Source organism: Monopterus albus, unplaced genomic scaffold (assembly GCF_001952655.1).
Source record: "Monopterus albus unplaced genomic scaffold, M_albus_1.0 scaffold25.1, whole genome shotgun sequence".
Classification (NCBI taxonomy): domain Eukaryota; kingdom Metazoa; phylum Chordata; class Actinopteri; order Synbranchiformes; family Synbranchidae; genus Monopterus; species Monopterus albus.
This window is the reverse complement of record NW_018127905.1, coordinates 892,792-911,279: the sequence shown is the minus strand read 5'-3', so window position 1 is coordinate 911,279 and position 18,488 is coordinate 892,792. Positions and strand designations below refer to the sequence as shown.

The 18,488-nt window shown below is 40.4% G+C and overlaps 1 protein-coding gene across 1 annotated transcript in view; it reads left to right on the top strand.

Annotated features, from left to right (window-relative positions):
- ank2b (ankyrin 2b, neuronal) overlaps positions 1-18,488 on the top strand; it is a 118,304-nt gene that overhangs the window by 42,929 nt on the left and 56,887 nt on the right. Inside the window, 16 exon segments of the mRNA XM_020594856.1 lie at positions 2,859-3,000; positions 3,433-3,531; positions 3,857-4,054; positions 4,297-4,395; positions 5,821-5,919; positions 10,336-10,434; positions 10,536-10,733; positions 12,833-12,931; positions 13,426-13,524; positions 14,305-14,502; positions 14,890-14,988; positions 15,115-15,213; positions 15,767-15,865; positions 15,946-16,044; positions 16,684-16,732; positions 16,735-16,868. Coding sequence (XP_020450512.1) covers positions 2,859-3,000; positions 3,433-3,531; positions 3,857-4,054; positions 4,297-4,395; positions 5,821-5,919; positions 10,336-10,434; positions 10,536-10,733; positions 12,833-12,931; positions 13,426-13,524; positions 14,305-14,502; positions 14,890-14,988; positions 15,115-15,213; positions 15,767-15,865; positions 15,946-16,044; positions 16,684-16,732; positions 16,735-16,868 — 1,909 coding nt within the window.

Below are 18,488 nucleotides of genomic sequence, written 5' to 3'. Positions count from 1 at the left end.
CGAGGGTGTGATACCACAAAATGCACAAAATTATTGGCGTCTCACAGTCTCAGGGCTGTTGTGTTTAATGTCATACACATCTCTAAATCTGGAAAACATTATAAATTACTGTTCAAGAGATCTCAGCACACTGCAACCTAAATGAACGCCAGGGGTGTTGCTAGACATGAAGCTCTACGGGGGCACGGGCCACCCATTACTCAAATCACACAACTTTTTTCTTGAATGTCAGCTGCATGAATGAAATGCGCTATACATTGTGTTATGTGAACTTCCCTTGCTTAGCCCACTATTTCACGGCCATACTGCCACTATTGAAAACACTACTGGTAAAGGTATACATGTAGATACTAATCTTTATGAAAATATTTATTTCAACATAGATTGAGTCAACATGTTATATGGCATGAAAGTTTGGCATATAATTTGATTGTCAAGCCTCCCTGATTTGATTTGTCAAATTTAAATTTTCACAAGTGAATCTATCAACAAATCATTAATTAAAAAGAAAAACAATGTAATAATTTTTTTGTAACTCTTAAGTCCCCATAAAATGTTGACGGTCCATCTACTTCAGTGGATGGTCACGCACCTGTCTCCATAGACACACAGCTTCCTCCACACTTTCCCTTTCTGCCTAAGGTTCCTTTGTTAAACAGATATCATTAGGACTGTATGACAGGAGCATCAAATATTATATTATATTCTTTAAATTCAGAATGAACAGTCCAAAGTTAACATAGACCACTACATATGATGTATGATTTCATGTAGTACACTGATAAATAGCGTTTTAAGAGCAGTCCAGTTGATCACATACATTGATGTACAAAGCTCTGATTTAACTCATTCAACATCCGTGCCAGGTTATGTACTAACTAACGTTAGCTTGTTTACCAACTATAGTCAGGTCTTATCTCTTTCAGCCTCATCTCTCCGAACGTCTTCCCTGTCTCAGTCTCATCTTAGAATTTTCTTATGTCCATCTACACAAGTCACTTGTTTGAGATGCTCTGTATTACTGAAAAACTTTACTTACTCCCCATCACATGGAGTCCATTCCTTTCTTTAGTTTCATGCTCCAATACACGTATTGCTACATGCACTCTGTAGTGCAGAGCTACACTGTACATTGTGGGTATAACATGCAAATTGGACAGCACATTAAAGAAACGTTTTTATCACTTTCAGCTGGATATCCCTACATGAATTAATTCGACTCTGTAGTTCACCATCTACATACTGTGCCACTATTCAGCACCAAGGCAGTGTGTCCTTTAAATAGGGAGAGGAAAGGTGAGGGTTCCATACCAGAGACCACCTTAACCAAGTGTTTTAAATGAAACCCCACCTTTTCTTTTGACTGGTGGTCCACACTCGCTTTACCCATCTTCACCTCAGGATGTCCTTGTATCCTGTTTGTAATATTGGCAGCCAAAGTGGCCTGATCTTATGCATCTTTGTCTTGATTCTTGGCTTCTTTTACTGGCCTTGGATTTATCCAGTCTGCACTAAACGTCACAGCTTAGATAACTAATCCCAAATGGGTTCACCTTGGACAACCCGCTGTCTGCTGGGGTTACTTTTTGCTGGCCCCTTGCCACTTCATAGTTCTGAGGTTCATGTTGTGTGAATGGCTGTTCTCCTGGTATGCAGCATCTTGAGTGACATTTTTCAACATTATTAAAGCAAATTGCATGCTACATGTCTGCCACTTTTTAGCGTCCGACAGAAACACCCATTGGTTCGTGTACAGCTTGGAGCATTTTTGTATTTTCAGCGCATTTCTTAATATGGCACACGTGCTATGACAGTGGGGGCGACGTGTTCTTTTCATGAAGGTGTAGATCTCCTGCAGCTTCCCTAACAAATTTGAGTTAAACAGTCAGTGAATCTGAGGTCGTCTCCCTCCGCCCTCTTGTTGTGCTTTTCTCCTGAGTTGTCACGGTGTGTGGGCTCCAAGATCTACAAGCACTCACACAAAAAAGGCCCTCTTCAAGGGGCGCCTTGTCTATTCACGGATCAAGACACAACTCGGACAAAGTGGTTTTAACTGAGGCAAATGGCTTTGAAAAGGCCAGACTTAAACTGTAAGACTGGTTGTCTGACCAACTGCCCCCCATCTCTGTCCTCATTCACGACTGACTCAGCAGTTCAAAAGACTTGTTTCTGATCAGAGCTTTATAATGTGAATTTGTCCCTTTAATCAACATTATGCAGAAAATACATTCAGACGTCCTATTTACAAACAACCATGTGGTTAAAAATATGTTTTCAACTTGCAGTCAAATAAATTTAATAAATTATGCACACATAGTGTTCCACTGAAATATTTGTAGTTCAGAAGCATTTCTCCTGAGCCTCATTAGATTGCTTGTGTGGCCAGAAAGGAGGCTGCAGAGATTTAAACTGCTAACAGAGATATGCACCTATTCTTTGTTGAAAGAAGACAGGATACCATTTGACACGTTGAGATGGCTCCAGCCTTTACTGGTTCAGAGTTATAGGTAAAATAAGGTTTCTTTAACAGGTGTAGGTCAGTTGGGTCTGCACAAAATTGCTCAACAAAACATTTTTATTGTTTTGAACATCATTTCAGTGAACAGACAAAAAGAGAACTGAAAAGCACAAGATAATATTAAAATGGAAATAGATTTATTTTCAAATAAAATGTTTAATTTATGAGACGTTTAGTCTATTAGTAAATCTAGAAGAGATACTCTACTCAAAAGTTTATTACTTTTAAACTGTATTTAAGTTGGATTTTTAAATTATTTTTATTAGATTTGACAGTTATTGATTCAGTAGTTTGTGGAGTTATTTTCATTAACCTTTTAATGAATAATTTGCCCGACTAGGACAAATTATAGGTCACTAAAATCATTTTTGTCTCTTCTACAGAATGGGATAACTCCCCTACATGTGGCCTCTAAGCGTGGGAACACCAACATGGTTCGCCTGTTACTGGATCGTGGCTCTCAGATTGATGCTAAAACAAGGGTGAGTATCATGGATAACAGAACTCAGATAAAGGTCCAGGATCATTGGTCTGTAGACCGAACCGAACATCGTTTAGATGGAATTAAGCTTTAAGCCTCAACACGATATAGAATTTTTCCCTCCACTTCACTTGGTCAGGTCCTTTTTTCCACACTTGTTATTACTGATGAAACACAAGTAAAATGCTTGTGCTGCTACATTTGACTATAACAGCTGTTACAGCCGCTGTTGAGGTCTTTTTCAGGTTAAGCTGTTAACCTGAATGAACCTGAGTAACCTTCAAAAAGAAACATCTGCATTTAAGCTGTAATGCAAAGTTATATCTTATATCACTTTTGCTCCTTAGCCTCCAGGTCAGTATCAGTAAGTAGTGAATGACTATAAGATAAGTTTCTGTGCAAATGTGTGTGTGTGTGTGTGTGTGTTCTGTAGGATGGTCTCACTCCGCTCCACTGTGCGGCCCGGAGTGGACATGATACAGCTGTGGAGCTGCTGCTGGAGAGAGGAGCACCCTTACTGGCCAGGACCAAGGTGTGCCACATGTCCTTTTACAGGATGCATTTACACCTGGAAGCCATCATGCTTCTCTAAGTTCAGTTTCCGAATATGGGTCTGTGAAGCTTTGTAACCTCTTCATGGTACAGTCAAGAACTATTTCAAGGAGCAGCCTGACTTTATGTGGAATACACTTTTACAATAGTCAGCCCACTTACACATTTAATCAGAACATTTTTCATTGTTCTGTTCATGACTAATCTGTGAACCTGACAATATTATTCATTCTTCAAACTGTTCGTTCAAAAATACTCTGTCCTTTTGTCTTCATCAGACTTAATAACCCTCTTTCACGTTTCAGAATGGGCTGTCTCCTCTCCACATGGCGGCACAAGGTGACCACGTTGAATGCGTCAAACATCTTTTGCAGCACAAGGCGCCTGTTGATGACGTCACCTTGGACTACCTGACAGCACTACATGTGGCAGCACACTGCGGTCATTACAGAGTCACCAAACTGCTGCTGGACAAGAGGGCCAACCCCAATGCCAGGGCACTGGTACGATACAAAGATATTGTGTAACCTCAGCAGTGTCCATGTGGGAATTGGACCAGATACAGGAAAGACCTTTAAGATGTTTATTTATCTTAAAATAGTGTTTTATAAAAATGTAGCAATTGAAGGTACAATATCAGAAATGGAATGCATCTGAGATTGTCTAAAAGAGTTATTTAAATTAACTATGTACAGCATGTAGACTATATCCTTCATTGTATGTTTGCACCATGTTTCCTCTACAGAATGGGTTTACTCCACTGCACATAGCCTGTAAGAAAAACCGTGTAAAGGTCATGGAGCTGCTGGTCAAATATGGAGCCTCTATTCAGGCCATCACAGAGGTACTTCAAACCCCTGAGTGACATTAAATCAGTGGAAATGTTGAAAATGTATTTGAACTACTATAAATGAAACTAACAGTTAGGTGGAAATTTTCTTGTTGTCATATATCTGACTTTACCACACAGTAATATCAAAGAGGAAGTCTAGGTAGGTGTATATACAGGAGGTCAATCTCTAATCTTTATGCCAAAATGTCAAAAAAATATTAATTAAAAAGGCATTGAAATTAAAATAGGCCAGATCTGGACATTTTGCTTCATTCTGGCTTTATACATATTCATGTGAATTTTCCTATTTATCTTTTTGGCAAGAAGCTTAAAATGCTGCTTAAGTCACCCGATGCTAACATAAGCATACAATGTTAGCAAGATGATCTCAAATTTTTTTAATGTGGTCACTGTGGCCACAAGTAACAATTACAATATAAAAATAAATGGTGAAACATAGTGTAACAAATAAAGGGGAGTCGTATAGTTTGTGAACTATGTATTCTACAGCAGTATCTAAAGAATTGAAGTTTATTTTCCTTCTTATTTTAGTATTAAGGTAGTATTGCTTACAAATCAAATTTACTAATTTATCACACAGCTGGTTTAGTTGAGCATGATAGTGCCGTGGTTAGCACTGTGGCCTCACAGCAAGAAGGTTCCCATCCACAGCCTTTCTGTGTGGAGTTTGCATGTTCTCCTTGTGTCTGTGTGAAGTTTCTTCGGGTACTTCAGCTTCTTCCTGTAGTGCAAAGACGTGTAGGTTAGGTTGACTGGCAACTCTAAATTACCCTGGTGTGAATGTGAGTGAGTAGTTGTCAGTTTCCACTGTGTGTCCTGTCCAAAATGTACCCTGCCTCTCACTCAGTGTCAGCTGGGATAGGCCACCCTCTACAGGCTAAGTGTTGTAGATAATGGATGAATGGTTTAGTTTGGTAGCACAGAAGATGCTGGAAATGTTTATACAATCGTCACTATTTTTGCCAATTTTAAAACTGGAGGTAAATCCCAGTGACAGCCCAGGAATTTGTGCTTTTGTTCAGTTATGTTTAGGAAAGGTTGATGCTGAACAATGATCCAAGTATAGATTATTTTTGCAGCAGCCATTTTGAGTTGTCACAGCAGCACAAACACAGGTGAAACAAATTTAGATAATCATGGCTGAGTTGCATCAAGTGTCCCAGTTTCAGTTACACATTAGCTTTTCCTGTTATGACATGCAAAATGTCTGATGTGGGAAAAAGACCTATTGTACAGCCATTTTGAAATGACACAATGCCCCTACATGGAGGATAAGTGCTGTCTTATAAACAATTGGACATTATAAGCTGGAACATATGATTTATTTTACATTTACATTTTATGATCTCTATGAGCATTTGACATAACTTATATTTTATCCTCTGTTCCCTCATCTGCCTATCACCTCGTGTCCAGTCTGGTTTGACTCCCATTCACGTAGCAGCCTTCATGGGTCACTTGAACATCGTCCTGCTGCTGCTGCAGAATGGAGCCTCGCCGGACGTCAGCAATATTGTGAGTAACGGGAAATAGGGGTTATGCGCATTTGACTTCCGTATACTGCAAAACAGAATCATCCGTTTCCGGTTTGCGACTAGTATGAAGTATGGCACTGCTCTACTCAAGATGTCTCTAAGAACTACCAAAGATGAAGATCACGGATGTCCATCGAATATGCAGTTCGATGTCTAAAACACCGGGCAGCAAGCTGGATAAGGGGTTTAAGCTATATGCTTCTTCAGACATCCACGACTACGAAAGTAGAGTTATGTATCGGTTATCTTACAAACGGAGATGTAGCTAAGCTAGTTCGTAATCTAACTAGCTAATGTTGTCGATATTTACACCAAACATCTGTCTGGTACACCAAAATAATGTAATACACTACCGGAAAGCTAATAGTAACCAAGCTTGTGTGATGGAAATGCTAAATTCCCAAACTGCTGGACTTCTAATTTTTCACATGCCATGTCCAAGGCTGATGGTTCTGGTCTAGCATAGTCATGACACTGAAGCAGAAATCCGACGTCCATCTGTTCCTCCTCAATTTCCTCCGGCCGTTGCGTTCTCTCCCACACGCTTGGTCTACTTGTAAGCAGAGAGTAGTCATTCCAGACAAACAGCACTGGAACGGCTCCTTCTTTCAAACGCCGTCGTCCACCTTGAATTACATCTGTGGAGACTAAGTGTCTACTACATACTGTTGTCGTCCTCTTAATTACAAAAGGATACTAGAGAGAAGAGTTGATGACTGTCAGCAGACAGGGTGTTTAATACTATGATTACGACGTGTATAACTGTAGCCTTACCCATAATATGTTCTTATGTTTAAGTCATGACATGTACTAGAGGTCGTGAGAATGTTTTTAGCTATACACCACTTAACCAACAGACACACACATTCACACGTTGATTTGCTTCATGTTTTGACTATTGCTAGAGCCAGCTGCAAAGCTGGCAACAGAGACGTCTCGGTTGACGTTTCTGTGTAGTATGGGGCTAGCCCAACCGAAGGGATATAATGTATAGGCCTGGTGGGTTCAGGGTCTTTCGTCTTGCATCTGCCTGCATGCAGTTTGGAGGTGCAGGATGCCTGGGCGTGTGGTGTTGGTTTTGCCTGTGGTCCTTTGGGTGAATCAGCGCTGTTTTGGGCTGTGTTGTTGGTGTGGACTGTAATATAAAAAGGTGTTTCTGTGAAAAATGACCTGGGAGAACTGGGAGATCCTTTGTCAGGAGCCTTACATATATAAGCTTTAGCTGTACTTTAGTATTTTGTCAGCATTGTACAGTAGCTGAATAAACCTTTGTGAAGTTAGGCCTACATTGCACTACCTGCAGTAATTTTTACAGTGCCTTGCGAAAGTATTCGGCCCCCTTGAACTTTGCGACCTTTTGCCACATTTCAGGCTTCAAACATAAAGATATAAAACTGTAATTTTTTGTGAAGAATCAACAACAAGTGGGACACAATCATGAAGTGGAATGAAATTTATTGGATATTTCAAACTTTTTTAACAAATAAAAAACTGAATAATTGGGCGTGCAAAATTATTCAGCCCCTTTACTTTCAGTGCAGCAAACTCTCTCCAGAAGTTCAGTGAGGATCTCTGAATGATCCAATGTTGACCTAAATGACTAATGATGATAAATAGAATCCACCTGTGTGTAATCAAGTCTCCGTATAAATGCACCTGCACTGTGATAGTCTCAGAGGTCTGTTTAAAGCGCAGAGAGCATCATGAAGAACAAGGAACACACCAGGCAGGTCCGAGATACTGTTGTGGAGAAGTTTAAAGCCGGATTTGGATACAAAAAGATTTCCCAAGCTTTAAACATCCCAAGGAGCACTGTGCAAGCGATAATATTGAAATGGAAGGAGTATCAGACCACTGCAAATCTACCAAGACCTGGCCGTCCCTCTAAACTTTCAGCTCATACAAGGAGAAGACTGATCAGAGATGCAGCCAAGAGGCCCATGATCACTCTGGATGAACTGCAGAGATCTACAGCTGAGGTGGGAGACTCTGTCCATAGGACAACAATCAGTCGTATACTGCACAAATCTGGCCTTTATGGAAGAGTGGCAAGAAGAAAGCCATTTCTTAAAGATATCCATAAAAAGTGTCGTTTAAAGTTTGCCACAAGCCACCTGGGAGACACACCAAACATGTGGAAGAAGGTGCTCTGGTCAGATGAAACCAAAATCGAACTTTTTGGCAACAATGCAAAACGTTATGTTTGGCGTAAAAGCAGCACAGCTCATCACCCTGAACACACCATCCCCATTGTCAAACATGGTGGTGGCAGCATCATGTTTTGGGCCTGCTTTTCTTCAGCAGGGACAGGGAAGATGGTTAAAATTGATGGGAAGATGGATGGAGCCAAATACAGGACCATTCTGGAAGGAAACCTGATGGAGTCTGCAAAAGACCTGAGACTGGGATGGAGATTTGTCTTCCAACAAGACAATGATCCAAAACATAAAGCAAAATCTACAATGGAATGGTTCACAAATAAACATATCCAGGTGTTAGAATGGCCAAGTCAAAGTCCAGACCTGAATCCAATCGAGAATCTGTGGAAAGAACTGAAAACTGCTGTTCACAAATGCTCTCCATCCAACCTCACTGAGCTCGAGCTGTTTTGCAAGGAGGCATGGGCAAAAATTTCAGTCTCTCGATGTGCAAAACTGATAGAGACATACCCCAAGCGATTTACAGCTGTAATCGCAGCAAAAGGTGGCGCTACAACGTATTAACTTAAGGGGGTTGAATAATTTTGCACGCCCAATTTTTCAGTTTTTTATTTGTTAAAAAAGTTTGAAATATCCAATAAATTTCGTTCCACTTCATGATTGTGTCCCACTTGTTGTTGATTCTTCACAAAAAATTACAGTTTTATATCTTTATGTTTGAAGCCTGAAATGTGGCAAAAGGTTGCAAAGTTCAAGGGGGCCGATTACTTTCGCAAGGCACTGTACATACATTACGGATCCATATTTTTCTTAAGGTTTCATCCTTAGGGAAATGGTGAAAGCTTATGGTGAATTGAACTTCCCTGACATCGCGCATTGAGGTACGCAGCATAAATCACTGTTTGGATGATCCCGCTTCTGGTATTTGTGTCTTGAAAAAAGACATTTTTATTTTTTTATTTACGAACTAATCAAATAAAACGAGCTCAAAGAATGTGTTTCGCGTTACTACTGTTGTGTCACCCGCGTTCTGCGGAAAAGCGGAAGTGCGCTGAGATGGGTAAAATCTGTGAATGAACTTAAAGGAGACCTCTCTTATTTTATTACTGATCATATATTTAAAAGGCAATAACCATACTTTATCCCAGCAAATGCCCGGAACGAAAATATTCCAGTAGGATATAATATATGGCATAGACACTACATCCTGTTGAAAAATAGTCCGAATAGCTTGATTGTTCTTCTTTCTTATAGTGGTGAAACATGTTTTCCCTATGAACGTGTCGGCTGGATCCAATAGAAAAGAGGAGTCATCCGTATCATTGTCCAGGTTCTTGAAGAGCATCAGCAGTCCAGAGGGAATCGCTCCAATAGTCAATGAGTATTCCTTTAGTGTAGGACTAAAGTTAAATCGATTTTTCAGTTCTTCAAATGTCAAAGGAACACCCTGGTCATTTAAAAGCTGTTTCACCAACAGGATATTATTTTCAAACCAATTATAAAGAAATAGAGATTTATTCTTATGAGTTATATATTGGTTGTTCCAGATGTAACATTTGTGCGGGGAAAAGTTGTGTTTATAGGCTAGGGTCCATGACAATAGCATTTGTTAATGTAAAGGTATATCATGCTGTGTTGAATGTTGGGACGGGGGCGCCATTTTGGTGGGGATTACTGGTTGTGCTAATTCACTTTATTGATTGTGGCAATTCAGAATGGATGACCTTAGCTGACTGAGATCCCATCAACAAGAACGGCAGACTCTCCCTCAGCTCTCAGTTCAGGAGCTAACGCTAGCTAGCAGCTGTCGGCAGATAACACAAACATTGCAGATGAATAAAATTCTGTCCTGTCTGTGCTCAAACTGAACACTAAACTGGACGTTCGGACGTAGGTCAAGCATCCACTGTTGTGTGTAGCTGTATTGGATAATATTTTTTTAAATGAATTTATAGATGCACATAGTGTAAATTTCTGATAATGAGTGTGATCTTCCATAATGGCACATTTACCCAAAATTCAACACATTGCGACGACAACTTCACATTCTCTATACACACAGGTAGTATAATAATACATTGTCAAGTAATTTTTAGTGAGAATAAGTGTCAGATAATATTCTTGTAGGTACTATTATTGGTATTATTGTGATATGCTAGTTTAAGTGTGCATGTGTATGTTCACCGTGTGTGCACTGGCTCTTCTGACCTACACGATGCTGTGTGATGTGTTTACAGCGTGGAGAAACGGCGTTACACATGGCAGCCAGAGCAGGTCAGGTGGAAGTGGTCCGATGTCTGTTGAGGAATGGAGCGATGGTGGACGCACGGGCACGAGTACTGTCCTCCCATTAGCACACATGTGGAAGACACTGTATTATAGCATGTTGCCCTGGTGAAAAACAAGTGTTTATTATTTTCCACTGTGTTGTCTTTAGGAGGACCAGACTCCCCTCCACATTGCGTCGCGTCTGGGTAAAACAGAGATTGTCCAGCTGCTGCTGCAACACATGGCCCATCCTGATGCTGCCACAACCAACGGCTACACGCCCCTGCACATCTCCGCCAGGGAGGGGCACGTGCAGACGGCCTCTGTGCTGCTGGAGGCCGGGGCTTCACACTCATTGGCCACCAAGGTGGGCACAGCATTTGTGTCAACATTCATCTCTATAAACCTTGTTCAGATGTTGATATTTTGATAATCTCTGTGTAGGTAAAGCTGTTTTATCAACCCTTACTCTCTAATGTACACTTGAGCAGGCATGGTGTCTTGGTTCCAGCTGAAGAACACTAACGAATTACACATATTTTGGAAATACAAGTCACATATTAGAACATGGTTATTTGCTGTCTTGCTGTCCAGATAATGTGTTTTGACTAGAGCTTCCTTGCTTGTTACTGTAAATGCCCATGTCTTTCAAACTCTGTGGAGTTTCCCCTTTTAAAAATAATCAACAAATACATAAAGTTACAATTTAGCAGTTTTGGGAATTTTGCAGTACCAGGTACATGGACTTGTTTACAGATGTCTTAAAGTAGATGGAGAAGTGTAGAGAACCTTCTGTGCATGCAGGCTTACGTTATGATCCCATGGTGCCTGCTCCTGAAACCTGACGTAGGTTACAGAATGACTGTATCTGCAGGCCTCTGTCTGTTTGACCCGCTGTCATCAATGATTGGTGAAGCTGCGGCTTTCCTCTGAATGATGATACATCACATGAAGCCTGAAGGCAGTCATGTGATGTATCATCATCAGTGTGATGGTGTTTACCAGATTATCCTTAATATCTTCATGTTGCATAAAGTCCAGGACATATTAGTCTTTCAGTTTAGTCAAAGTATAATATGAAGGGTGAGATTATAAAACGATGCAGTATTCATCAGGGTTCAGTGCTTCTCCTCTCTTCTTCAGTGTTTCTTTCTTGGAGAGGAAAGGTGTAGCTTTCATTATGGAAACCAAACTAGGGAATGTTGCCATGCAAGTGTAAGACTCCATCCAACCAGGCATTTGTTCCTAACAGTCTTATCCTTGATTTGCTCACAATGTATGACACTTTGAATATTTTATTCCATGTCCCAGTCTGCTGTCTCTCTCTCTCTCTCTCTCTCTCTCTCTCTCGGTTCTGTGCAAACACCTTTTACATCAGATATAATCTGTGGCTGGAGAAACAAAGGACTGCTCCCTCCATGCACAGATCTGGGTCATACACACACTGGTCATGTGGTTTCTGTCACCCTCAGTGTGGTTCATTTTTCAAACAGTTAACGTGCGCCCTCTGCTGGCTTTGTTGTCAATTAATTTCATATTAAATGTATTTAATATATTTGGTTTAAAGTTACCTTGCATTGCATCAGCCCACTGCATGTTCTTTGTTGTTTTTTGTCACTAACAGAACAGACACTCATTAGGCCCCAGGGATTTGTATCTCATGAGGTTTCATGTCCCCTAAGAGAAGAATATAGTTATATTTTCTGTCTTTCAGTACAAAATTAGAATTATCATTAAGATAGTTTGACAAGTGGCACCATGTGGAGGTTTTACGGTGCAGACTCTGAACCTTACATTTAGGTTATTTAGGGAACCGTTGCTGCATGTTGTTCTCCATCATTCTCTCCTTTCATTTCCTGTATTTTCTTTAATAAATGGCTAAGATGCCAAAAGCATACTTAAAAACATCTTTGGCAATATAAAGAACTAGGGAAGTCCTGGAGGCCTCTCGGGGACCCTGCATAGCCCACATTCCACTTAAATCCTTGCGAGCCCCAGTATCCCATAATGTCAGTGTTTCTTATTATTCATTCATGGGCTTCATATTCCAACAGGGAACCAGTGTTTTATGTATGGATGAATTAATATTTTATGTAGTCATTTGTCCATTTATAAACTGTTGAAATAACTATTTACTGTTATGGATGTGAGGTGGCTGGCAGGCATTTCATCTCCGTCAACCTATTGAAAGCCGTGTTATGGACTTTTTCCACAGAGGACATTTTGATCTGTGGTGGTAGGAAAAGCACAGGTGTAAGAAGAAACTGAGTGGTCTCTGCATTCCCTGTACTGTAGCTGCTTCAGTTTCAGGATCCTGGTACTGTTCATGCTGGCTCAGGTCTACGTTACTGTCATTAGCAACACCTGTGCTTTTCCTCCTTTTATTTTGTGTGGAGAAATAATGTGTATATCCTGTATTCCCTGACTTGAAACACATTTTTCTCCTCTCCGGTTGTTTCTCTACAGAAAGGTTTTACTCCCCTGCATGTGGCCTCCAAGTATGGAAGCCTAGATGTAGCCAAACTTCTGCTGCAGCGCCGCGCTCCTCCTGATTCCACTGGCAAGGTAAGCTGCAAAATAATAACTTTATAACTCCTATGTTTATATATTTAACAATACACCAACACTTTATGATGTGCAATCATGTAAAGTAGGAGTCGTGTATTCACACTGTTAAATGTTCCCAGCATTTAAATGTAAAAAGTCAGCAAATTTAAATGGTGTGTTAATATTTTATTGCACTGAGGTTAAGTTACACCTATGAGAGCTCCAGTAAACTTAGTCAGAATAAAATCGGCCAAAACATCTTTTGGATTATTTATGGTTCATTCCAGAAAACATAAAACAAATAACAGAATCTTTTTTACATGACGTTTGTTGTTTTGCTTCGAATATGATCCTCTTTGTGTCATTTTAAGGACCCACCTTGATCCATGTAGCTTTTGCTGTCTAATATAACTATAATTCATCTCAACCCCACAGTCATATATCAATTAACTGGCTTCATGCTGTACTAACTGCTGTTTAATCCACGTGCGCTCACTGTCCGTCCCTTACAGAACGGCCTGACCCCGCTCCATGTCGCAGCTCATTATGACAACCAGAAGGTGGCGCTCCTGCTTTTGGACAGAGGAGCGTCCCCCCATGTCATGGCCAAGGTGAGAGTCCACAGTGTCATCTATTACTGACTGCTGATCATGTCTGGAGCGGACAAGTATAAAATGCTCCCTCGTAATAAGTCTTAACTGAAATGAAATATGGATTAGTAACATTTGTTGCAATAGGTTGTTCTCACTTGTAGTTTTTACCTGGTAACACGCATATGTGTTCTTTTGTACATTCTGTGACCAGCAAAACTTATACATCCAGTGCATACAGTATATGAAGATAATAAAAGATCATTTGAACATTGAAAACAAGGGAGCATGGAGTTCTCACCTGGTATCATGTGACCAAAGCGCCATATGCAAGTCGTGAGAAAGAAACATCATCTGCTGAGGAAGATCATGAGATGCATTTGAAAGTTCTGGAAAAAAGCTAGTAATTTGACTTGGAGTTTACTTTGTGGCCGTTTTTAAGGTTAAAAATAGACTTTTGTGTTATAAGATTTATACAAGTGTCGTGTAATTTCCTAAAACAGTCACTCACTGTAATTTTTATCAGGAGGATACAGTGTTTTTGTTGGGGACTATTTGAGTGGTAGATGAATTCACATTTTATGCTCTGGCAGCAGGACCGTGTGTTTACGATCAAGTCAAAATAACTACGGCGTGTGTGTTCATGGTAATGAAGGACAGTGATATACACACACAGTGCTTGTTTGTTGGACACTTTCAGTGCCAGTCGTATAATAGTTCCCAAAGTAGCAACCACAACAAGCAGTGCTATCTGTATGTTAGCAGTAACCCCGTTATCGCTCCCCTGTCCTTATGAATCAGAACGGCTACACTCCTGTCCACATTGCGGCCAAGAAGAACCAAATGGAAATAGCCACAGTCCTGCTGCAGCATGGGGCTGAGACCAACATCTTGACCAAGCAGGGTGTCACTCCACTCCATCTGGCCTCCCAAGAGGGCCACGCTGCCATGGCTGCCCTGCTCATAAGCAAAGGAGCTCAGGTCAACGTCCCCACTAAGGTACAGTAGAAGACTGGGTTGGTTTTGAGTAATACATCAGTAAATAATGCACATGGAATTACCAGATCAAGCAAGCGGTTTTGGGGAAGTACTGAATTTTGAAACTAGCTGGACAGTGTTTCACTTAAGGTACTGTGCCTGGCTGCGGTTGGCTGAAGCTGCAGTGTGTCTGAATACTACTGAATCAGTAAAAATCAGAAAATCTTTGTAGTTAACGGGGCATAGAGATGCTAGCTACCAGCCCAACCTACTGTATTTAGGGTAGCAGTGTCAGATTAGCTGCATTAGCTTACTTGACAGGAAAGAATGGACAGAATTTGGTTGGAGTCTGACAGTTGTGACTATAGCAACAGTTGTGTGTGTGTGTGTGTGTGTGTTCCCATGCAGAGTGGTTTGACTGCCCTCCATCTGGCAGCTCAGGAGGACAAAGTGGCTGTTGCAGAGATCCTCGCCAGAAATGGAGCCAACCTTGACCAGCAGACCAAAGTATGATCAGTCATACTAGTTTCAGTTTCATCGTTTTCTACTGTACCTTCTGGCTATAACATTATTCAGAGTCGCCTCCCATTCTGCAGAAACCATCATCTTAATCATATGTTTGTTGTTTTTCAGTTGGGCTACACCCCATTACTTGTAGCATGTCACTATGGAAACGCCAAGATGGTCAACTTCTTGCTTCACAATGGAGCCAGTGTCAACGCCAAGACCAAGGTACAGAAACTAAAGTAAAATGATTACAGTGCTCAGGTAATCGTTATTATTTAAGAACATGCACCACTTTTAGCATTTATTGTTAGTATTGTAGCTTGATGCTGCTAATTCATACGAGATCAGCATCGTATTGCCAGCCATAACAAATATTTGTTCAGTTTCACATTTTAGTCAGGTCTGCTCTTATATAATGGCATATTTTGTTGAAACAAATGATTCCATTTTGACAAACTTCTCACTGTAACAACATATCCTTTTATTTTGTGCTCTCATTATTACATAATACCAATGTATGTTGTTAAAATGGGAAAGTAAACAACATAGAAAATGTTATAATGAGATCAGTCATTTCCTTTTTGTCATGTGGCAACAATATGTTGTGAATTACAGACAACCTCACAAATTTAACCAGGTGTGTTTTAGTTTTCACACAGCCCATTTGATATCAGCTGCCTGACTGTTAAGAAATGATTCAATCAAATGATAAGTAATCAGTTTATTTATTGATAGATTTTCATTTTTCCTCCTATGTGCTGAAATATTTCCTTCCCAGAATGGATACACTCCCCTTCACCAGGCAGCCCAGCAAGGAAACACACACATTATTAACGTACTGCTCCAGTACGGTGCCAAGCCCAACGCTATCACTGTGGTATGTACTGTAAACACACACAAACAAAGTGCACACACATCGACACACACACATCTCATTAGTTTTTTCTCCTTGTCCAGAATGGTAACACTGCTCTGGGTATTGCTCGGAGGCTGGGCTACATCTCTGTGGTGGATACTCTCAGGGTCCTCACAGAGGAGATCATCACCACCACAACAGTAAGTCACACCCACCCACTGTGTGTAGCCAACCTCATATTATAGAAATCAGGAAACCAGTTCTTCATTGGCGGGATCACTGGTTATGACTGCTCCTGGATCTGATCTGTCTGCCAGCTTTATAATAGTCAAAGTGAAAAGTTACTGTATGGTTCAGTTACCTTTGGCACATTCATGTCATGAGAGATGTAACTTATTGACAAGACGGCTGTAGGATGGCGGGGTTGGCTGTGTGTGTATTAAAATACTTCACATTGGCAATATAGCACTGTATCCATACATTTCGGGTATAATTACCTTTAAATGTATACTTTGTCTGACATTAGTTGTTCATATTTGTTTGCTTTCTGATGCACTTGTGTGTTGTGTGCATTGGCCGTTTTATAATTACAACATGGATTTTGTCATAAACATGTAATAACAGTAACATCAGTGAAGGAATTACTGTAGGAAGAAGCTATAATAAGCCTGAGCTCTCTCCTCTACCTCCTCATTATCTGGCAATGATGCTCCATCACAGGACAAACGCTGTAAACCACTTTTCAGAGAGTATTCTTTGAACTGCAGTCATTTGAGGAAGATGGTTCATGTACGGTGTGAACGATGGTTAATGGGATCCATTTCCTCCCGTGCTGCCAGACGGTGACAGAGAAACACAAGCTTAATGTTCCAGAGACCATGACTGAAGTGCTGATGTCTCCGATGAAGAGGGTGAGTCATGTTGTACACTAGTGTCTGTCGACATTAACCTACATTCTAGCCTTCAAATGCAAAAAGGCCAACAGTGGATCAGTTTGATTAATCACATCAACTGTTTGTCCCATTAAAAACCCTGTTTGTGTGTTTATTTAGTGGCTTAACACAAGCAGGCTTCTGATTAGTGCATGTACCCACTGTACACTACTTGTCCAGCACCAGATAGATGCATTTAGATGTTAGCATAGTAGAGACTTTAGCTGCTGAAGAGCCAGATATTTCTTCCTGGAGCTGCTGGAGACCAAACCAGAGCTAAAAGGAGAGTGAATATAAGCTTACATTCCCAACTGAAGAATGACTCCAAATACATTCCAGTGTTGCTCTGTGTCTGCTAGTGGTTTAATTAGGCAAATGTTATTGGTAACACGTTCACAATTACAGTGTTATAAGATTAACATCTGCAGCAGCTGCTTTTTGGTTAGTTACTACAGTACTAACGTCCAGGGGCAGGGAGCAAAAAGGTATCCTTCCTTCTTGTGAATTCATCTTTAACTCAGGGCATCAATGCAGACACTTTCTTTAATTATCTTTAAAGAAGTAGGTCAACATTTTGCCAGCTCTGCTTATTCATTTTATTTAAAGAGTGAGATGACATGATAAATACCATTTTCATGTAAAGTATGTGTTACATGATACATAAGGGCAGGAGCCAGAATGTGATTAGCCAGAAGCAATTTTAACATGTAGCTCCTTCTAAAAGCTCATTTTCACACATAACAAACAAGTTACATACTTTGTGAGCTTTAGAGAAGGTGCTTGACCATGTTTCCCTCTGCTTCCAGTCTTTATGCTAGCAAATGAAAGCGAATACTGTATGTAAGTGTATTTTCCAAAACATTCTTTTATTAGCTGAGCTGATCATTGTTGTGTTGGTCTGCTTCTATATAAACATCACACTGGTAATGAAGAAACTTTGTCTGGTTCTCATGTAGAACACCAGAGCTGGCAACCAGTTTAAGCCCTTGGCTTCTCAAAGTTTTGCCAGCTTGTTTTTTACAGTCTGATTTTCCTCTTTCACTGTGCGGTAACTACAGTGCTGTTTAAAAATGAGCTGGACGAAGCAAACATATCAGAGTTTAACAGACCTAACATATCTACTAGAAATAGACCAGTGCTGGTCCTCAATAAGCAGAACTTCAGTCTGAGATGAAGAATTATGTCTGAATGAAAAGGATGAGCAGAATTTTAATTTGTAATTTATAATATAAGCTACTATTTTTCTGAAGCTTCTTCCGGTTCTTTTAAACCAGGAACTCTCAATGAGACGAAGTAGACTGCTTTAGATTTTATAAAAAATAACCGTGCTGGTTTATTCAGAGGAACACAGGTAAAATTTACATTACACGTCCAGATCTTTCTCTCACCCTCTACCTGCGCGCAGGCAGCAGAAAAAGATCAAGATGTCTGGACCACCAAACCTATATAATCTTAATCATTTTTTGGGCTAGCCCATGCTACTCGGGGCGTCAAAACCGTGACGTCACCTGATAAGCCAGCTTTGCAGCTGGCTATAACGTTAGCCAAAACATGAGGAAAAGTCAAGGTGTGTGACTGTTGTTTTCGTGGTGTGTATCTAAAACAATTGGACATAACCTTACACATTAAGACAAATATTAAGACTAGCATTACAGTTGACACTAACAGCTCTTTGCCTGTAACCTTGACCTGCCTGCAGTCTGCACTGCAAG